This window comes from Mytilus edulis, chromosome 6 (assembly GCF_963676685.1).
Source record: "Mytilus edulis chromosome 6, xbMytEdul2.2, whole genome shotgun sequence".
Lineage (NCBI taxonomy): Eukaryota > Metazoa > Mollusca > Bivalvia > Mytilida > Mytilidae > Mytilus > Mytilus edulis.
In genome coordinates this window covers 88,024,402-88,043,562 of record NC_092349.1, presented here as the reverse complement: position 1 = coordinate 88,043,562, position 19,161 = coordinate 88,024,402, and the positions used below count along the sequence as shown (strand labels likewise).

General features: G+C 32.6%; 1 protein-coding gene across 1 annotated transcript in view; it reads left to right on the top strand.

Annotated features, from left to right (window-relative positions):
• The window catches only part of LOC139526729 (uncharacterized), an 87,061-nt gene that overhangs the window by 10,651 nt on the left and 57,249 nt on the right, over window positions 1-19,161 (top strand). Inside the window, exons 8-22 of the mRNA XM_071321892.1 lie at window positions 3,589-3,656; window positions 4,163-4,217; window positions 5,907-5,979; window positions 6,672-6,756; window positions 7,712-7,995; window positions 8,557-8,611; window positions 10,206-10,349; window positions 10,740-10,966; window positions 11,507-11,637; window positions 12,091-12,269; window positions 12,885-13,030; window positions 13,617-13,949; window positions 15,460-15,599; window positions 15,808-15,878; window positions 16,665-16,831. Of these exons, the coding sequence (XP_071177993.1) occupies window positions 3,589-3,656; window positions 4,163-4,217; window positions 5,907-5,979; window positions 6,672-6,756; window positions 7,712-7,995; window positions 8,557-8,611; window positions 10,206-10,349; window positions 10,740-10,966; window positions 11,507-11,637; window positions 12,091-12,269; window positions 12,885-13,030; window positions 13,617-13,949; window positions 15,460-15,599; window positions 15,808-15,878; window positions 16,665-16,831 (2,158 nt within the window). The remainder of the gene's footprint in view (window positions 1-3,588; window positions 3,657-4,162; window positions 4,218-5,906; window positions 5,980-6,671; window positions 6,757-7,711; window positions 7,996-8,556; window positions 8,612-10,205; window positions 10,350-10,739; window positions 10,967-11,506; window positions 11,638-12,090; window positions 12,270-12,884; window positions 13,031-13,616; window positions 13,950-15,459; window positions 15,600-15,807; window positions 15,879-16,664; window positions 16,832-19,161) is intronic.

Here is a 19,161-nt window from a genome sequence, read left to right as displayed (position 1 = left end):
ACGGACTGGCAATGAATCCTGAATTACATGCACAATATATGTTTACATGTAATTTAGGATTCATTGCCAGTACGTATTGGAATTATTAGACTTGACCGAAAATCAATATATGTCACGAGATTTATATGACCAGGATGACGTCACCAGTCAACTTCCGAAGCAAGGTTGTCGGCTCTCCGAACATTCCCGAAGTCCTGCGTTTAACATTGATTGCCGAGTTTATGAGCTTCGGTCTTTGCTTGGAAGTTGGTCACCAGTATGACACATGCCGTTTTTGGGATACGATTGCTTTTAAGCAATCTGTAGACTTCTACCGTTGACTCGGGGGCTCATTCCCTCACGTCAACCGTTTTATTCTAAACATTCAGCAACATCTCAGATTCTTATGATTGTCTTGCTTTAAAAGGTAAAAACAAGCAAAAGGATTGAACATAAACAACTTTCCTGTAATGTTCTTCTCATAATCTTCATGTTTGATTTTTCCGTTGACTTATATGCGTGTTTTTAACAACACGGAAAATCAGAATTAAGCAGTATTTATATTTAGTGTTTTTATAAATATAGAAACACGTCAGAGGGAATTCCCCAGTTTTGATAAATGCGAGAGTTCTTTGAATTTCGATAATTCTATTTCTGTCATATAAGAACTGAAGTGGAGTTTTCTATATTTTACCGTTATGAAACTGATACTGTACTCTCATATAGAAATTGAGACTCATTCATCATATCATAAATTGAATAAACGTTCTTGTTCCAAATCGCAAATCGTGGGTTTGTTTATGTATAAATGCGCATGCGTATAGTTTTCTTGATTTCAAGGGGTATCAGATTGAGTGGTTGTTCTGTATTCCCCGCTTATTAATTAATTTGAAACTCATTCTATGTCTTCTATGTATGCCTGCTACTGAGGGTTTAATATTGTTGCATAATTTAAAATCATATGCATCATTTAAATTAAAATCAATGAAGTTTTACCTATAACACCCCTTTAGCCGAAATGGAGTCTTCCATATTATCGTTTCGAGTTGTCTCCCTTTCAGAAGTATTTTTCCCGTCAAAAATCGTCTAAACAGAGGAGTGTACGGAAGGATTCATGCCCACTGACCAAAAGGAAATTAATAATTAAAGAGTTAGAAATGGGGTTCCTCCTAGAATTAACGGTGATAAGATACGAAGTAATAGTCCGAGATTACTGGGTACAAGTTAGTCCAAATAATTATGACGTCTTGAAAGGCTATTATAATTTTTTTCTTTGACGCCTTACGTCGATGTAAGGCGTCAAAGAAAAAAATTATAATAGCCTTTCAAGACGTCATAATTATTTGGACTAGGTACAAGTCAAATCGGCACCTATTTAAAAGTCAATTCGGCATTCAATAATATTTGATATAATATATGAGACTGGGAAATGGGGTTCCTCTTAGAATTAACGGTGATAAGATACGAAGTGAATAGTCCCGAGATTACTGGGTACAAGTCAAATCGGAACCCATAGAAAAAGTCAAATCGGCACCTGGTTAAATCGGCATCTAGTCAAATCGGCACCTATTTAAAATTCAATTCGGCATCCAATAATACTTGATATAATATTATGGAACTGGGACTATTTAAGTTTGTAATTTAAGTATACTAGCATAAAAGTCCCTATGGTCCCAGCTTGTCTGGCAAATCAGCCGTCGGACATCAGAGTAATCTCGAACTATGAAGTGAAATACCTTCTCTCTCTCTCAGGGACTGCTGTGAAAAGTAAACTTGGAATTGATAGCACACAAATAAAACACAATAAGTACATTGCTTCTACACTTGTATCCGGGATTAGCTATTTTTAAAGTTGAGTGACTATTCAAATTTATATTACCTTTGCATGTGCAGTTGAATTAGTTTTGAAAATAATACTATCCAGCTGTACCAGGCCTTGCGGTCATAAAACTTTCGAGTCAGTTTTTTTGTACTCATACTAAAAAGTCAACCAATGAAATTGCTTGATTTCTTGTTTCGAGCATGATTTTTGTGCTCCAAGCACTGAGCAAAGTTTTATGCCTTCAAGGCCATAGTCCAAATAATTATGACGTCTTGGAAGGCTATCATATTTTTTTTTTCTTTGACGCCTTACTTCGACGTCGAAATAAAGCGTCAAAGAAAAAAAATATAATAGCCTTTCAAGACGTCATAATTATTTGGACTATCAAGGCCAGGGCTGCCAAAAATGCGTGAGACTTACGCATGTTCATGCTTTTTTGCAGCAGTATCCCTGGATCAAATCTTTCCTCTTTTTGGCCAAATCTCACAAATTTGCTTAATGAAAAGTTGGCAGAACTGCTATATATGTGTCAATGAAAACTATATGGCAATCGTATCCCTCAGAGCATTCTGCTCTTTGATTGTAGTATTAGGGCTGTTTTAATCGTACTATTTAATAAAAAAAAAAAACCAACATATTCCATTTTTGTTTCATACCTCGTAGCTAGTGCCCCGTTAAACATGTTATAAATACCAAATGTTTTGATTATGGAAGCAACGTTTTGCAGGGACTTTTATTCTATAGTTAGTATAATAGTCCTAGTGATTGGTAAGTACGTCTTACTCCATCTCAGTGACGAACTGAACATAAATTTATCCTAAATATTGGTGATGGGTGCATGTATATGGAGGTCGTCGCAAAAAAAATCATTAACTTGTTAATTTCGTGCAATTTTTTTTTTAATTTGTCCTGAAGACAACTGAATCTATCGCATTAATCCACTTAGAAATTAGTTATCATAAATAATTTGGGTGAATGGTCCCACCTGTTTGTTGAAGGAAATTCGCAGGTTATTAAATATACCAATCTTCGAATTGACAAGAGTACACTTAAGCATAGTATTAAGCAAATGAATCAAAATATTATATTCCATTATGCCCGCTCCATATATATATCTCCCTTCGTTTATTCATACTTTGACTTTGATGAAAACAGATACATACATTATCTTATACATATTAAAATTGAGAATGGAAATGGGGAATGTGTCAAAGAGACAACAACCCGACCAAATAAAAAACAACAGCAGAGGGTCACCAACAGGTCTTCAATTTAGCGAGAAATTCCCGCACCAGGAGGCGTCCCACAGCTGGCCCCTAAACAAATATATACTAGTCCAGTGACACTGAACAACTTCAATAGACTATTCTTCATATTTAAAAATAAAAAAAAGAAGCTCAATCTCTTTCTTCTTCACAAATGTTAAATTTCTTCATCTAACAATATACTAATATAAACTTCACAATCTCTTTCTTTCTCACAAATGTTTCATTTCTTCGTCTATCTATATAATAAAACATTTTAATTAGACATATCTGCTCGTATATTTAAAAAAAAACCAATAAATACAAATTTCTTTATATCTAATAAAAAAAAATGTGTTCTTGTCGCTAAATAGTCTTCTTGTCGCTTGTTGTCGCTAAATTAAATTTTGTTGTCGCTTCTTGTCGCTTGTTGTCGCTTGTTGTCGCTTCTTGACGCTTGTTGTCGCTAATTAGTGAGACCCCTTCAAAGGTAGGTAACTCTTTAGGCGCGCCATTTTAAAAAAAAGTTTCAGCTTACTTTTGAAGTTTCTACTTTTCTTTCAGCTCACCTTTGCCAGTCGACAGAGATATTAAAGTCTATTCTTCAGGAGGTGATAATCGTTATTCTATATTTTGCTTACAACTTCAGTTGATAGGGCTAAAATTATTCAGAACATTTGTAAAATAAACACAAAAAATACACACATAAACATAAACAAACAAATCTCATTCTACAAACAGTCAAAGAAAAATACAAAATTACTAAATTAACCAGTTGAAAAAGACACATTTAACATTATAACAATTATAATGCATAATGCATCAAATAAAATGATAATTATTATGTATAAACTGATAATGCATACGATGCAGTCCCAGTCCGTAATTCCGCCCACCTTAGTCTCTTATTGTGTATAATTCTTCTTTACTAAATCAAAATTGCATCAAATTGTATTTAAATCGCTTCACTGAAAACTTGATATTACATATATACATGTATTATTTTATTTACGCCAAAATACATGTACATCTGACATGTCTGAATTGAGATTTCAGTCTGATTTCAAAATGCCTTCGTATTCCTCCATCGATTGAACTATCTAAATTTGTATTGTAGATTTTCCAGGTATCTCAGCCACAGCTGAAACAAGAGTACTGCTAACACTGAAAAGGTCTGTATATGGTTATATTATATATATGCCTTCTATAAATTATACACATTGTTACATAATGCATATACATACAATGTACCTGTATATAAAGTTAAAATAAAAGTTTAAAACAAATTAAGTCTCGTTTAGATATACATGTACTATTTAATATCTACACCTATGCAGTATTTGCAATACATGTATATTTGGTATCGGGATCGTTCGCCCTGATTACATGTTCGCCCTAGGTTCGTTCGCACTGAGTTTGTTCGCCCTGGCAATCCGTTCGCCCTAGGTTCGTTCGCCCTATTTTCATTTATGATATGTATATGTTACATTAATGAAAGAAATATATATTTATATATATATGAAACTTTATGTATATCTATTAAAAGTTAAATACAGAATATTAATTAAATAAAATTCTTGGCTGCATTGTTACACTTTATTTTATAATTACTTTTAATTACTGCATGTTGATTGAATTTTGATTGCTGATTAGGTATAATTTAAAAATTTTGATTGCTGATTAGGTATAATTTAAAAATTTTGATATTACTGATTGGTATATGAATTGTCTTTGATGGATTAATATAGTAATTCAATTTATTGCTTTAAAATATTCGTTTAGGAAATATGTGTGCGAAGTGCAGTTCGGAATTGATCTTGTTATAACTGTTAGTGAATATTTTGATATTGTTAAAATGTATCAATTAAAGTTAAAAATATAAATAACTTAGTCTTTAGTTGTTTCATGTCAAATACTGTGTAGTCTTTGAATTCACAGAAACTTATCCTCGTAACAGCAAGACAACATACTAACTTAGTACATTTAAAAATACAAGGTAGTGCTGAGCCTGAAATTCCGAGACACTTATTTCCCAAAAGCAGCAACACGTAATACATCATAAATAATAATATCGAAGTGTGAGTTTTGTCTCTTGCTTGTCAGTATGAACATAAAAATTGTTGGCTGTTATGTATTATTGCTGTTTTGTTTTGTATATGTTTTATATGTGTTCATGTGTTTCAGCGATGATCCTTTTGTTCTGAATTTTATACTGAATAAAATTAGTTAGTTAGTTAGTTTAAATAAATATTCGGTGAATGTAAACAGACTTCATCATATGCCATTACATACAAATAATTTAGTCTTCAGTTGTTTTACATTTAAAAATACAATGTAGTGCTGATCGAAATTCACAAAAACTAATTTCCTTGTAACGTAATTGCATACAGATACTAACTTAGTTCTCAATACCTTGAAGTCACAATATAGTAGTCCGGAAATTTACAGGAACTTATAACCTAGTAGCAGCTAGCTGTAGACAACATAATACATCGTAAATATTCGGCGAAATTGTAGCCTGACTTCAACATATTCAATTAAATACACACAACACAACGCTATAATAAAAAATAAAAATCAGGGCGAACATACTAGGGGCGAACAGGTATCAGGGCGAAACGGAACTAGGGCGAACAGTAACTAGGGCGAACAGAAATCAGGGCGGACGGACCCGGATTCGGGAATTGTCTGGAAAACTATAACATCACTTGATAGGAATATTTATACAGATTATCAACAGATATTGACTCGTTAAAATAATTTATAAATATTAAAGGGCAAATCATTCTTCTAAAGTGATTATGTTTGACATGTTTGATAAGAAAATAATTGAGTGATAAAACTAATTCATAACTTTGCAGGAAAGTTCATTCTAGTGAGTTTGGTGATTCAGTCAGTGATGGTTTAGTAAGAGACAGTATAGTAGTAACTAAGGTAATATCATTCTCTTCAATCTTTCCATTCTCCCATTTATAAGAACACAATTTATACACACGGAAAATATTGAAGAAGTTGTTTAAAACAGATTTACGATTTTTTAACTGAAAATTTTAGCACCACAGACAAAATTTATACATCCCGGTAAGAACGATACCCCAACGGTAAAAATTATACATTGCAGGCCTGAGGTTCTTTAAGGTCCTGATCACCCCGTATAAATGACACAATTTATAGTCAGTACTTTCCTCTTTGCAATTTAGATATATTTGATTTACAATTGCAAACATTTAGAATTCAAAATATGACTTCTACTTAAACAAATGTTAAAGGCACAATGTCTACATAACACAGTACCACACTATTGAAACAAGAGACAAAAAAACTACAGTAACAAGAAATAGAGCTAAGCAATGTGACACGGTGTGATGTGACACAACTTATATTGTATGAAATATTTCACCAAACTGTCCACATGCGTTACCATGGTGTTATCCAAAATTCCTGGTGAGAACTATTGATATAAAATTACCATCTGTATTTACAGAACAAAACTATAACTTATTTTTGAAAATTCTGTTTACTTTCAGGTTACTGATGAACTCTTTAATTTATGCTATGTTGATGAAAGTGAAGTTCATATTTGTCTTGTAAGTTTCTTGCTCTAATTATATATACTTGAATTATAGAAACCTTCAAAGCCAACAACGCTAAAGGAGACCGGAGAAATTATCAAAGATTTAATCACATGTGTGCAGAGACATGAAAATAAATGTAGGTTATAGTCTTAATTGGAAAAATAATATTAGTAGTTCAGTGTATTAATTTTGTTTAAGAAGACCTGAGTTACATATATACATTTAGTCAAACTTTGTAGTGACTAAAACTCAGATAAATCAAGATATTTTGTCAGTCACTGCGTCATAATTCCTGTTCAATGCTATTTTGCCACTGACAAGATGAACTCAGTTGATATGAAATCTAGTATAACTTTTAGGAACATAAGTTAAACACAATTTGTGGACGTAGAAATAAAAGAAAAATAAGGAGGAAAAGAATACTTCTTGAAATAATCATGATAATATAATTTAATTGTGCACCAAAATGTTTTTTTTTTATTAATTCTCTTTCTTCCTGTTTTTTTTCTGTAGTTTAATACACTCAAAGTGGCATGTCAAACTCATTGTTTGGTGAAGTCATTGCTGTTTGAAAAAAACATAAATAATAGTTGTGTAACACGATTAACAGACCATATTACTTGACCCAAGCTAGTCATGCTAGTTGTTACATTAAAGCAAAGATTTCTGGCAAAAATAATTTTGTACATTAACCTTCGGAAATCAAATCTGTTGATACATTTAACATGATAGACTACAAAGTATTCCAATCTGAGGTAAAGGACTTGAGAAGGGTAAACATAAATCTATTTAGTTTGGCACTTCTATCTATCAATCACTTATTCACAGATTTCAACCAAATATAACATATTGTGTATATTTTAGGCATTGATATGACTTAGACAAATTTCAGTAACATCTAAGAAATATGAAATGTATTTGCATTTTGCAAGAATCCGACAGATAGGAATGATCTATTAGATACATATTTTAAACTGTCTCGAATCTACAAATGTCCTTTGAGAAATTTTATGTTCCGTTTGTGATGAACATATAGGAACACGATTAAGTATATAGCATTTTAATTAAGTTTTTTTTTTTTTTATTTGCAGATGCACAGAATAGAACAAATTGTGTCAGGAACCTCACTTGGGAGGTTGGTAAGCTGGACCAGGAGAGTTTTCTACAATTGTCTCACTCAGCCCTAAATAAAACATGCAATATCTCAGATATCAAATGTCTGGAGGAGAGATATCTCATGATAGATGTGATATCTCAGATGAGATCCAATGCATCACAACAAATTCTTGTAGATTATGTCTTGGAGAGGAATGCCAGTGTGGAAGAAGTCAGGAGATGTTTGATTCACAGTATAGCTACAAAACAACCTATATCTGTAAGTAATAGTATGTCACCAGTCACCACAATATAACATTTAATTGAATGGTGATAAAGGGTAATCAGAAAATCTACATTATATATAAATAAGAAGTTGTGATGTGATTGCCAATGAGACAACTCTTCACAAGACACCAACAAATTAACTTCTATAGGTCACTATGGCCTTCAACAATGAGCAAAGCCCATACGGCATAGTCCGCTTAAAAGAACTCGAAATGAACAATGTTAAACAGTTCAAACGAGAAAACTTGCAGCCTTATTTATGCCAACAACAAAAAATGAAAGAAAACAAATTTGTAACAGCAACAAACAACAACCATTGAATAACAGGCTTCTGACTTGGGACAGGCACATACATACAGAATGTGGAGGGGTTAAACATGTTAGACGTATCTCAATCCTCCCCTAACCTGAGACAGTGGTTATAGTTAACCAGAGGTAACATAGATCTAGCATACATGTCTAGTGTGTGATTTACAGTTTTTAACAATTGTCAACTTCAAATGCAATAACTGGGCCAAATATACAAAGTGGAATTTTTTTTTATTATTTGCAGAACCTTGTAAAAGCAGTAGAACATTTATGTCTTGGAAAGAATCACTCATTTCATGGTAATGTATAAAATTGTGATCAAGTTATATATAGCAATGTTTTTATCCATTGTTCAACCAAACAGATTTACCAAGTAAAATACATTGTATGATACAAAAATAATATTTTGAAAAGCCATCAAGAACTTATTTGGTAAATATTTCAGTCTTTGTCGTAAGTAGCAGATTGTTTTAAAATAGATTAAAAGATTAAGGCAGTGTGTTAGCCCATAATTGTGTACATTCACTCCATTTGAACTTTGGTAGATACATGTAGTTGTCTCATTGGCAATCATATCATATCTCCTTATTTTCATAAAGAGTTTTTGTCGAGCCTGCAACTTTTGTTGCAGAAAGCTCGACATAGGGATAGTGATCCGGCGGCGGCGTTAGCTCACTTTTTAAAAGCTTTATATTTTAGAAGGTGGAAGACCTGGATGCTTCATACTTTGTATATAGATGCTTCATGTTACGAAGTTTCCGTCAGTCACATGTCCAATGTTCTTGACCTCATTTTCATGGTTCAGTGACCACTTGAAAAAAAAGTTCAAATTTTTTGTAATGTTGAATTCTCTCTTATTATAAGTAATAGGATAACTATATTTGATATGTGCGTACCTTGCAAGGTCCTCGTGTCTGTCAGACAGTTTTCACTTGACCTCGACCTCATTTCATGGATCAGTGAACAAGGTTAAGTTTTGGTGGTCCATATCTCAGATACTATAAGCAATAGGGCTAGTATATTCGGTGTATGGAAGGACTGTAAGGTGTACATGTCCAACTGGCAGGTGTCATCTGACCTTGACCTCATTTTCATGGTTCAGTGGTTATAGTTAAATTTTTGTGTTTTGGTCTGTTTTTCTCATACTATATGCAATAGGTCTACTATATTTGTTGTATGGAATGATTGTTAAGTGTTCATGTCTAGCGGGCAGATGTCATGTGACCTTGACCTCATTTTCATGGTTCAGTGGTCAAAGTTAAGTTTTTGAGTTTTGGTCTTTTTATCTAATACTATATGCCATAGGTCAACTATATTTGGTGTATGGAAATATTTTATGATCTTAATGTCAGTCGAGCAGGTTTTATTTAACCGTGACCTCATTTTCAGGGTTCATTGCACAGTGTTAAGTTTTTGTGTTTTGGTCTATTTTTCTCAAACTATAAGTAATGTGTCAACTATATATGTTGTATAGAAGCATTGTTAGCTGTACCTGTCTGCCTGGCATGGTTCATCTGACCTGGACCTCTTTTTCAAGGTTTATTGGTCTTTGTTTAGTTATCTTGGTTAATGTTAAGTTTATGTGACAGTTGTAATAAAGCTTAGCTTTATACTTAGGACTATCAACATAATATCAATGATTAGTATAGAAGGCGAGACATTTCAGCGTGTGCACTCTTGTTTTAATTTAATTTATTTCAAAAATTTTCGATAAATTTAAAAGATGTTCAGGCAATACGTATAGCTGATTCTGTATATAAAGGTCACCCTCAGACAAGAGTCAAAAGATTTATACCGGTCTTATTAGATTTGTCGCCTTTGACCAAAAAAACCAAAACCATTTGTGAAAAACAAGATGAAAAAGAATACGCTTTTATTATCTAATTTGAACAGGTAATAAAAATATGACCTTGACCCAGAAGAGAGCCTGTCTTACCCTAGGAGCTCTGGCTAAGAACCTCAGAGACATTGATAATGATACAGAAGCTCAAAGAATAATAGAAAAGTTTGAGACCTGGCTAGGAATGCATAAAGAAGGTATTGATAAAATTATAATATAATTCCTCAGTCCAATGATATCCACTGGGGTATAAAGATACATCAGTGATGTTGGATATATTTGTTATACATGTAGCAACATCCTTCAAGAAATTTTTGTAATGAGTTGCAAATTAGTCCATTATTTTTCTCTCTTTGCTTGTTTTTAATTTTTCATTTGGGGCCTTTAATAGCCAAATGAGTACCGCATTGTTGAAGGCCTTACATTGGCCTATATTTAATTTGCAAACTACAACTTCATTTTGATATACATTTAAATTTCAGGAAAACAAAAAAACAAAACAAGAGGGTTGATCTTCTATTTTGGGCCATGCCTTATACACTTGAATATTTTATTCATATAATTTTGCTTTTTATTAAATATTTAAGCGGAATTTATGGAAATAGTAAAACCAAGAGAGAGACGATCCCTAGGTAGAAAGTACCATGATAGAGACAACCATGTAGCCCTGAAGAGATCACTGATACATATTCTGGGGAACGCTGGTCATCCTAGATCTCTCCAACATATCACATCTTATATGGAGCTGAATAAAGCCAACCCTGAGTTGAGGAGGGCCGCAACCCAGGCATTGAGACAATTTACCTGTAATGAGGTAATATTACAAGGTTATATATATGACAATCAAAGCCAACCCTACATTAAAGAGGGCCGCTACCCATGCATTGAGACAATTTACCTGTAATATTACTGAGGGTATGACTATGTTGAATGAAAAGATTGAGACATAGATTCAATTTGACAGCTAGCCAAAAATACTATGAGACTTTCACAAGAATATTATCAAATAGTACTATTTCAATTTTATTCATATCTGATGAGATAAATTAAAAGTGAAGTAAGTCTGATTGATTGAATATTCTTCTTTTTGCAGCTTTTATTCACTGTTTGTGTTGTTAGAGCAGTGAGGATATATAATTGAAGTGTACAGTATCTTACATAGTTGCATATTTGGATTTTTTTTTTTTAATTTAATGTTTGGACGAATTATCTCCCTTGTGTCTAAATTTCATATAAAATTAAAAGGTCCGAAATAATATTTTTTAATTATATGATAGTACTTTATATACTCATTTGATTCTTGTTATACTCTAGGTACAGATAGATGAATTGCATTTTCATGTATATGTTTCAGAGTGCTGCACATCTATTAAGATCTACATTGTTTGACTCTGAAGATGTTGTCAGGCATAGCGCCTATGAGATTTATATGGAACACCCTGAAAGTAAACAGCTGACCAAAGAACAAAAAGATGCTGTATTGGCGTAAGTTTCTGAGATTTATTTTTGTGTCATCCATTTTGCTGAACTATTAAACATTATTGTTAAGGGGCCAGCTGAAGCCCGCCTCTGATTGCTGAATTTTCTCTGTGTTAAAGATCCATATGTGGCCTTGGGCTGTTTTCTGTTTATAGATAGGTTGGCACATTTTCTGTTTCCATTCTTCATTCTATTCTTTAATATCATGAATATATACAGGTTTGAGGGTTCAATCTAATTTATATTTTAAAATGCTTCCTTAAATGCCAAATTATCGTTTTAACCCCAATTTCATGTTCCACTGAACATGGAGAATGATAGTGTGAGTGGGGCATTCATGTTCAATTTCATTTAGACTAACAATGGAATTACATAGAACTTAGTCAGAAGCCCTTAGATTCAAAAATATTGAATTCAATATCCATACAATATCCATATAATATGTACATGTCTTTACAGACAAAAGTACACTTACCCAATGATCACGAGAGTAAGACGGGGGACTATAGCAGACATTCTTAAGGCATTAAGTTTTCATCTTGGCATGCCAAAGTATGACTGGAGTAAGACAGTTGGAAGTAAGAAGTTTGGAGCATCCTTTGGATTCAGACAAGAAAATTTTGTAGACTTACATCTAGGTATGAATCTTATTACAAATGGAAGATCAGAGTATGCAATATAATGAGATATAAAATAGCAGGGTTTTACTTGAAGTTGCCATTCCGATTTTAATTGCTAGCCAATTCTATATGACATAAATATTAATATTATTAATAGACTTAATATAATGGTGAAATGATTTGATAATAATAGTTACTGTTGTCATCTTCAACATTGGATTACTTCCTAGCATTGGCCATTAATCAGTATTTGTATGTCAAGTATTTTATATAAAAATAAGGGGAGTGTCTGTTTGTTTAGTCGCACATTTTTGTCAATATAATGGAATTTGATGCAATTTTTATGATTGCCAATGCAATGAGACTAAAATTAACCAAAGCTAAACAAAGTGGATGTAAGCTATTATAGGCAACAATACAGCTTTCAAACAATGAGAAAAATCCCATACCTTATAGACAGCTCTAAAATTTGTTTTTCTGTGATCTTATACCTTTAAAACATGTACCTTATATTCTGAAATAAGAGATTGACACCCAAATCTGTTTCCATACAGGTATGGCATGCGAAATATGTTGAACAAAAATTATTTCAAAAAGATAATCAATTAAATTATATTCTGTCCTGTTTTTCAGAGCCATTTAAAGGGAAGTTTGAATTGAAAGTAGATAACTTGGCTTTTGCTGAAGTAAATGTTGGTCTCATTGGAAAGAAATTTGACATCTTCAGAGTGTCTCTTTGTTACAAGAAAAAAGTGGAATATGATCTTAATGTGCTGAAGGTAATAAGTTATTAGAGTTATAAAAATTCAGCTTGTAAACACTGGTATACGTCTTTTAAATTTAAATGTCCGTTTAAGGTTTGTTTTCCATTTTGTAATATTTGAATTTAACTTCTCTTTAAAAAAAAAGGCCATACTTAAGATTTTAAGTTTTTTTTTATGATAATCACAGTCTTACAATCTTTCTTTGTTATTATTTGAAATCCTTTATAAGCCCATTTGTATATTTAAACACTACAGTTATAGGACTATTGCTGAAGTAGATTGATATCCCATATTGTTAGGAAAAACCTGTAGATCCAAATATGTATGTTTGTAGAATTGTTCCAATTTTTGTTACTTTGAGAAAAACTTAGTAATTTACCTTATTTTGACATATCATTATTTGATCATATTAAAGTCTGACAGTTTTTGTTTTTTTTAAGTATTTAAAGTTGTCTTTCCTCTTACCCATTAAAATTAATATACCACCAATATCAATGCACACAGTATTGCCTTTCTATCAAAAAAAAAAAACAACCCAATGAATTGACTTTTTAATTTTTTTTATTTGAAATACATACTAAAAAAGATGGTATTTTTTCAGGACTTTGGTTTTGATGATATCCAAAATGTAGCCACACTATTTGACAGACTTTACAACATGATTATAGATCCAGTCTTAGAAGCTGCAAAAACCATAAAGGAACTTATTGAGATGGTGACAGAAATGACATTTGTCCAACTTGTCAAGGAAATCATAAAAATATTCAAAAATCTCCCAGATATAATTCACAAAATAGTTGAGTCAGTAGTCGCAGCATATAATAAACTGATTGATTATGATGGCTATCCGTTAATTGACCGATTCAAGAAAGTGATTAGCAGAGTAACGAACTTCATCACCGATGTAAAATCTGATGTGTTAGGATTTTACCATGTAAGTGAACTGTTCCAACGTAATGATTAGTTCAGACTTAATCTTTTTTATCAATTTATTAAAGAATAAGTAAGGATCAGAATTATTTAAGCACTGCACATGTTAAAAATCTTTAAAAGAATAAGTGGAAATAAAAATCAAGCCACTGTGTTAAATTAAATTAATATCATGCTTTTTTATGAAAATTGTTATGTGTCTGACAGCTTTTTTAAGCTACATTTTGTGCCAAATTATCAGATTTTAGAAGGATTGTACACAGAAAAAGCCGCTTTTGTTTAAATAGAAAGACAACAAAAATGTCTTTATATTATTAGAACAAAACTATTGGAGTTAACTCCCCTTACATTAGTATTTGAAAGAAGAAAAATTATCTTGAACATATGCATGAAATATTTTAAAAAAAATCAATCCAACAAACACAATTTCCATATTGATATAGGGAACTTTCCATTTTTGAATTTTCCTCAGAGTTCAGTATTTTTGTGATTTTACTTTTTTCTAGAAATGAAATTCCCCACTTTTTATGCCCCACCTACAATAGTAGAGGGGCATTATGTTTTCTGGTCTGTAGGTCCGTTCGTCCTTCCTTTCGTCCCTTTGTTCCTTCATCCCACTTCAGGTGAAAGTTTTTGGTCAAGGTCGTTTTTGATGAAGTTGTCCAATCAACTTGAAACTTAGTACACATGTTCTCTATGATATGATCTTTCTAATTTTAATGCCAAATAAGAGTTTTTACCCCAATTTCAAGGTCCACTGAACATAGAAAATGATAGTGCACAGTGATATTGTTTGCCTTAAATTAGTGGAGAATAAAGGCTTTTTCCCCTGGAGAAGAATTTGAAAAAAAATGGCTTAAAATTATTCCCAAAAAGACAACTTTTTTCCCAAACAGTGCAATCTCAGTAGTAATTGTGCATGAATACAAACTGAAAAACACTCATTTAAACATTTTTCATGCCTAAAATGACTATATGTGCACATTTGGGGGTCTATTTATGTATCATCACTGACAAAATGGGGTCTTATTTTAAAGCAGGGTTTTACTCTTGAAAATGGGTCTGTAAATTGAGGTTTCAGTCAAATTCATGGTTAATTTTAAATTTCCCAATTTGATGAAAATGATGCATATTTTCCCAATAAAAAAGGGTAGTGATAGTTTTGAAAAAAGCCAACAATATCACTGGTGCATATGGGGCATCTGTGTACTTGGGACACATTCTTGTTATGCTCCACCTACGATAGTAGAGGGCATTATGTTTCTGGTCTGTGGGTCCATCCGTCCGTTCATTCATCCTGCTTCAGGTTAAAGTTTTTGGTCAAGGTAGTTTTTGATGAAGTTGAAGTCCAATCAACTTGAAACGTAGTAAACATGTTCCCCTCAAACGTCAAAATGTGTAACAAGTCTACTTTTAAACAAAAATTATATGTTTTATTGTGTATTAGTTGTAATGTAAGGGCATCTTGTTTGTTTCAGTGTATTGCATTGTAAATTGAAAACTGTATGTTTTAGAGTATAGCAGATGCAATGACAGTTACTCTACCATTTGTGGCCCATGAGATGGGGGAAGGATTTATCTTAATCAAAGACAGCTGGAAATTCTGGGAAAATCCTGTGCAATCATTTAATGGCATTGAAATGGCACTTCTCAAGTAAGTACGAACAATGTATTGCACACATTTCACAAAATCAAATGTCAAATGAACTATATTTTCTTCCTCAATCCACTCAGAATGCTGCTCATATTAAATTCAATGAACAAATTAACATTAAAAAATGTCCCTCCGGATTTGTTTTTGAGGAACCCAAGAAATAATTTCTGTTGCTTCAAATTCCAAACCTCAATGTATTGATTTTCAGATTTAAATTAGCTGTTGCAACCTTCATTGAAGCCAAGAACAGAATAATGGATTCCTGTTTTTTTTCTAAAGGTAAAATTAAATTATAACTTCACAATTAATGTAATATACTGCACACAATAGTTCATCAACATTTTTATGCCCCATTTATGGGCATTATGTTTTCTGGTCTGTGTGTCTGTTCGTTCATCTGTCTGTCTGTTCCTCTTCAGGTTAAAGTTTTTGGTCAAGTTAGTTTTTGATGAAGTTGAAGTCCAATCAACTTGAAACTTAGTACACATGTTCCCTATGATATGATTTGTCTAATTTAATGCCAAAGTAGAGATTTTCTCCCATTTTCACGGTCCACTGAACATAGAAAATGATAGTGCAGATTGGGCATCCGTGTACTGGGGACACATTCTTGTTGATATATTGATATGAGAAGACTATAGATGTACTAAATTCATAATGACTTCATATTTGTTTAGAAGCAATGACTAATACACCATATGAGTTATGCATACTTCTCTGTAGCTAGGACATTCATATCATACAGATATTTCTAGTTGACATAAATAAAATATAAGTTGTAGAACAGGCATCACTGCCAAAAGAAGGAAAATCCATGAGAGCAAAATAATATACACAGAATAAAAGATTGAGTAACACAACTTAGGTCAAGTAACTTATACATATTATATAGTTCCTGCTGAAGGTATGACATCATTCAGTTCTTTCTATGGTCCTCCTTAGAATATGGTCAGAATAAGTTCCATGGATGGCTAAACCGTTCTTGTTCTGCTGACCTTGTGACATGTGTAATGATACATTATATTGTATTGTATATGATCAAATTGTACATGACGATTTTTACAGGACAAACTCCATACTGGTTTCATCCTGTAGTAGAAATTAAAGGTATTCTAACAGACCTGAAGGATATTTATAACATGACTAAAGAGGAAATTCATGATATATACCATAACCCAACAGCCAGTTCAAGTCTGTCACCAGATATGATTACTGATGGGTTTAATGTTAATGTAAGTGTACATGTATATTGTCTTATATGATTTATTAATTTTACAGCAGGCCTCTGGGTGAAGGGTTTTTTATACCCCCGCTTTAAAACAGGGGGGGTATACTGTTTTACCTCTGTCTGTCAGTCCGTCCGTCAGTCTGTCCGTCCGTCAGTCGTACCGTCCCATGAAACTTTCGTCACATTTTTCTCAGGAACTACACATCCACCCTTTCTGTAATTTGGTATCAACATTTATATATGTCAGCCATACCGTGTGATGCGTTTTCAGATTCATCACTTAACAACTTCCTGTTTACCGAACACTTGTCTGATTTTACACATGATAGCCAAGTTGAAAATTTTCGTCACATTTTTCTCAGGAACTACAATACAAGGATTTCTGAAATTTGGTTTCAGCATTTATATAAGTCAGCTATACCGTGTGATGCGTTTTCAGATTCATCACTCGACAACTTCCTGTTTACCGAACACTTGTATGATTTTACACATGATAGCCAATTTGAAAATTTTCGTCACATTTTTCTCAGGAACTACAATACAAGGATTTCTGAAATTTGGTTTCAGGATTTATATAAGTCAGCTATACCGTGTGATGCGTTTTCAGATTCATCACTCGACTACTTCCTATTTACCGAACACTTGTATGATTTTACACATGATAACCAAGTTAAAAATTTTCGTCACATTTTTCTCAGGAACTACAATACAAGGATTTCTGAAATTTGGTTTCAGGATTTTTATAAGTCAGCTATACCGTGTGATGCGTTTTCAGATTCATCACTTGACAACTTCCTGTTTACCGAACACTTGCATATTTTTACACTATTAATATTATCCACTTGCGGCGGGGGTATCATCAGTGAGCAGTAGCTCGCAGTTTCACTTGTTTTGGCTGTGTTTTGTGCACTTTGGTCAGGTTGTTGTTTTTGTGAAACATTTCCCTTTCTTCAATATTTGGATTTTACTCTGATATTCCACCTCAAGGTCAAATGATTTTTACATTGTACAGTATTTGAATAGACCATACTTATATTGTATGGTATGTTGTTTCTTTTGTTGTTGCATTCTGAAATAAGTTGTCATTCTTCATAACTTTAGTTTGCCTCAACCAAATGTTATCAAATATATACACATAATGCTTTTACCACAACATACAGATCAAGTTCAAATTTGAGTGGTGTCACTTTTACCATTCTTGATTTATGTTCCTATATAAAGTTATATGTAAGTTGGGGCATTATCTATTTCTCATTCTAATATGACGTGCTTCTTTAGCTTTGTAAAGAAACCATACTTTATTATCCAATAAAATTAGTTTACACATGCGTATATTGACTACGGCAGAAAATGAATTTTATCAAATTGGTATACGCATTTAAATTATTTCATTAACTTAGGACAATTTCAAACACTAAAATGATACACATTTTGTTACTAATACTTTTACAATGACAACAATGTGTTACAATTCGAAATTGACATATTTGACCTAGATACCTCAACGTTCATGTTGGCTGTTCTAACTTCAAAACCCCTCCCTCTGAAAAACATGTTTCATCTATTCTGTTTAGTGTTAAAAGGCATGTATAAAAATAATTTCAATGAAACATATGATCTGATGATAAAATATAAAATAAAGTATAGGTTAATTATAACTGTTGTACTGAAATGACAAAATTGTTTCATATTTATGATAAAATGGATTGACCCTAGCAGGGAATCGAACCCCATTCTCCTATAAAAAAAATAGGCGTAATTATCAATATACCACCAAGGTTTCCAATCCATTTTACAAATGCAACAAGATTGTCACTCAGTATTAATTTTAATCATCATGTAATACAGAATTTGAAATCATCAGATGCACAAAGGCGTGCCCTTTCATCAATTTTACAGGGTGTAGCTACCGCAAGTATAGTCCAAATAATTATGACGTCTGGCAAGGCTATTTAATTTTTTTTCTGGGACGCCGTTGTAGCGTATAAATGAATCTCTGTCAAAGCGCTCCTCGAGACAATTAATTTAGTAAATAAAGATCGACCTACCCGATTCTCCTTGTGCGTCCACCGCCATTGACAACTGACTTGAAAATGTGCTTGTCAGAAATTGACCTCTAACTTCTAACAAAAAGACGTTGAATTATAACTTTTCTGTTATATTGTGTCACAAATATTGTTTAAGTTAATAAATTTGTTAATTTCTGTTTCAATTTTGAATTTTAGAAACACAACTTTGCGAAATTAAACTGGTTTGAACTAGTTGGATAAAAATCGACAGGGAGGTTGATGGAATTGCCTACACAAATACTATACCCTTATACACAGCGAACAT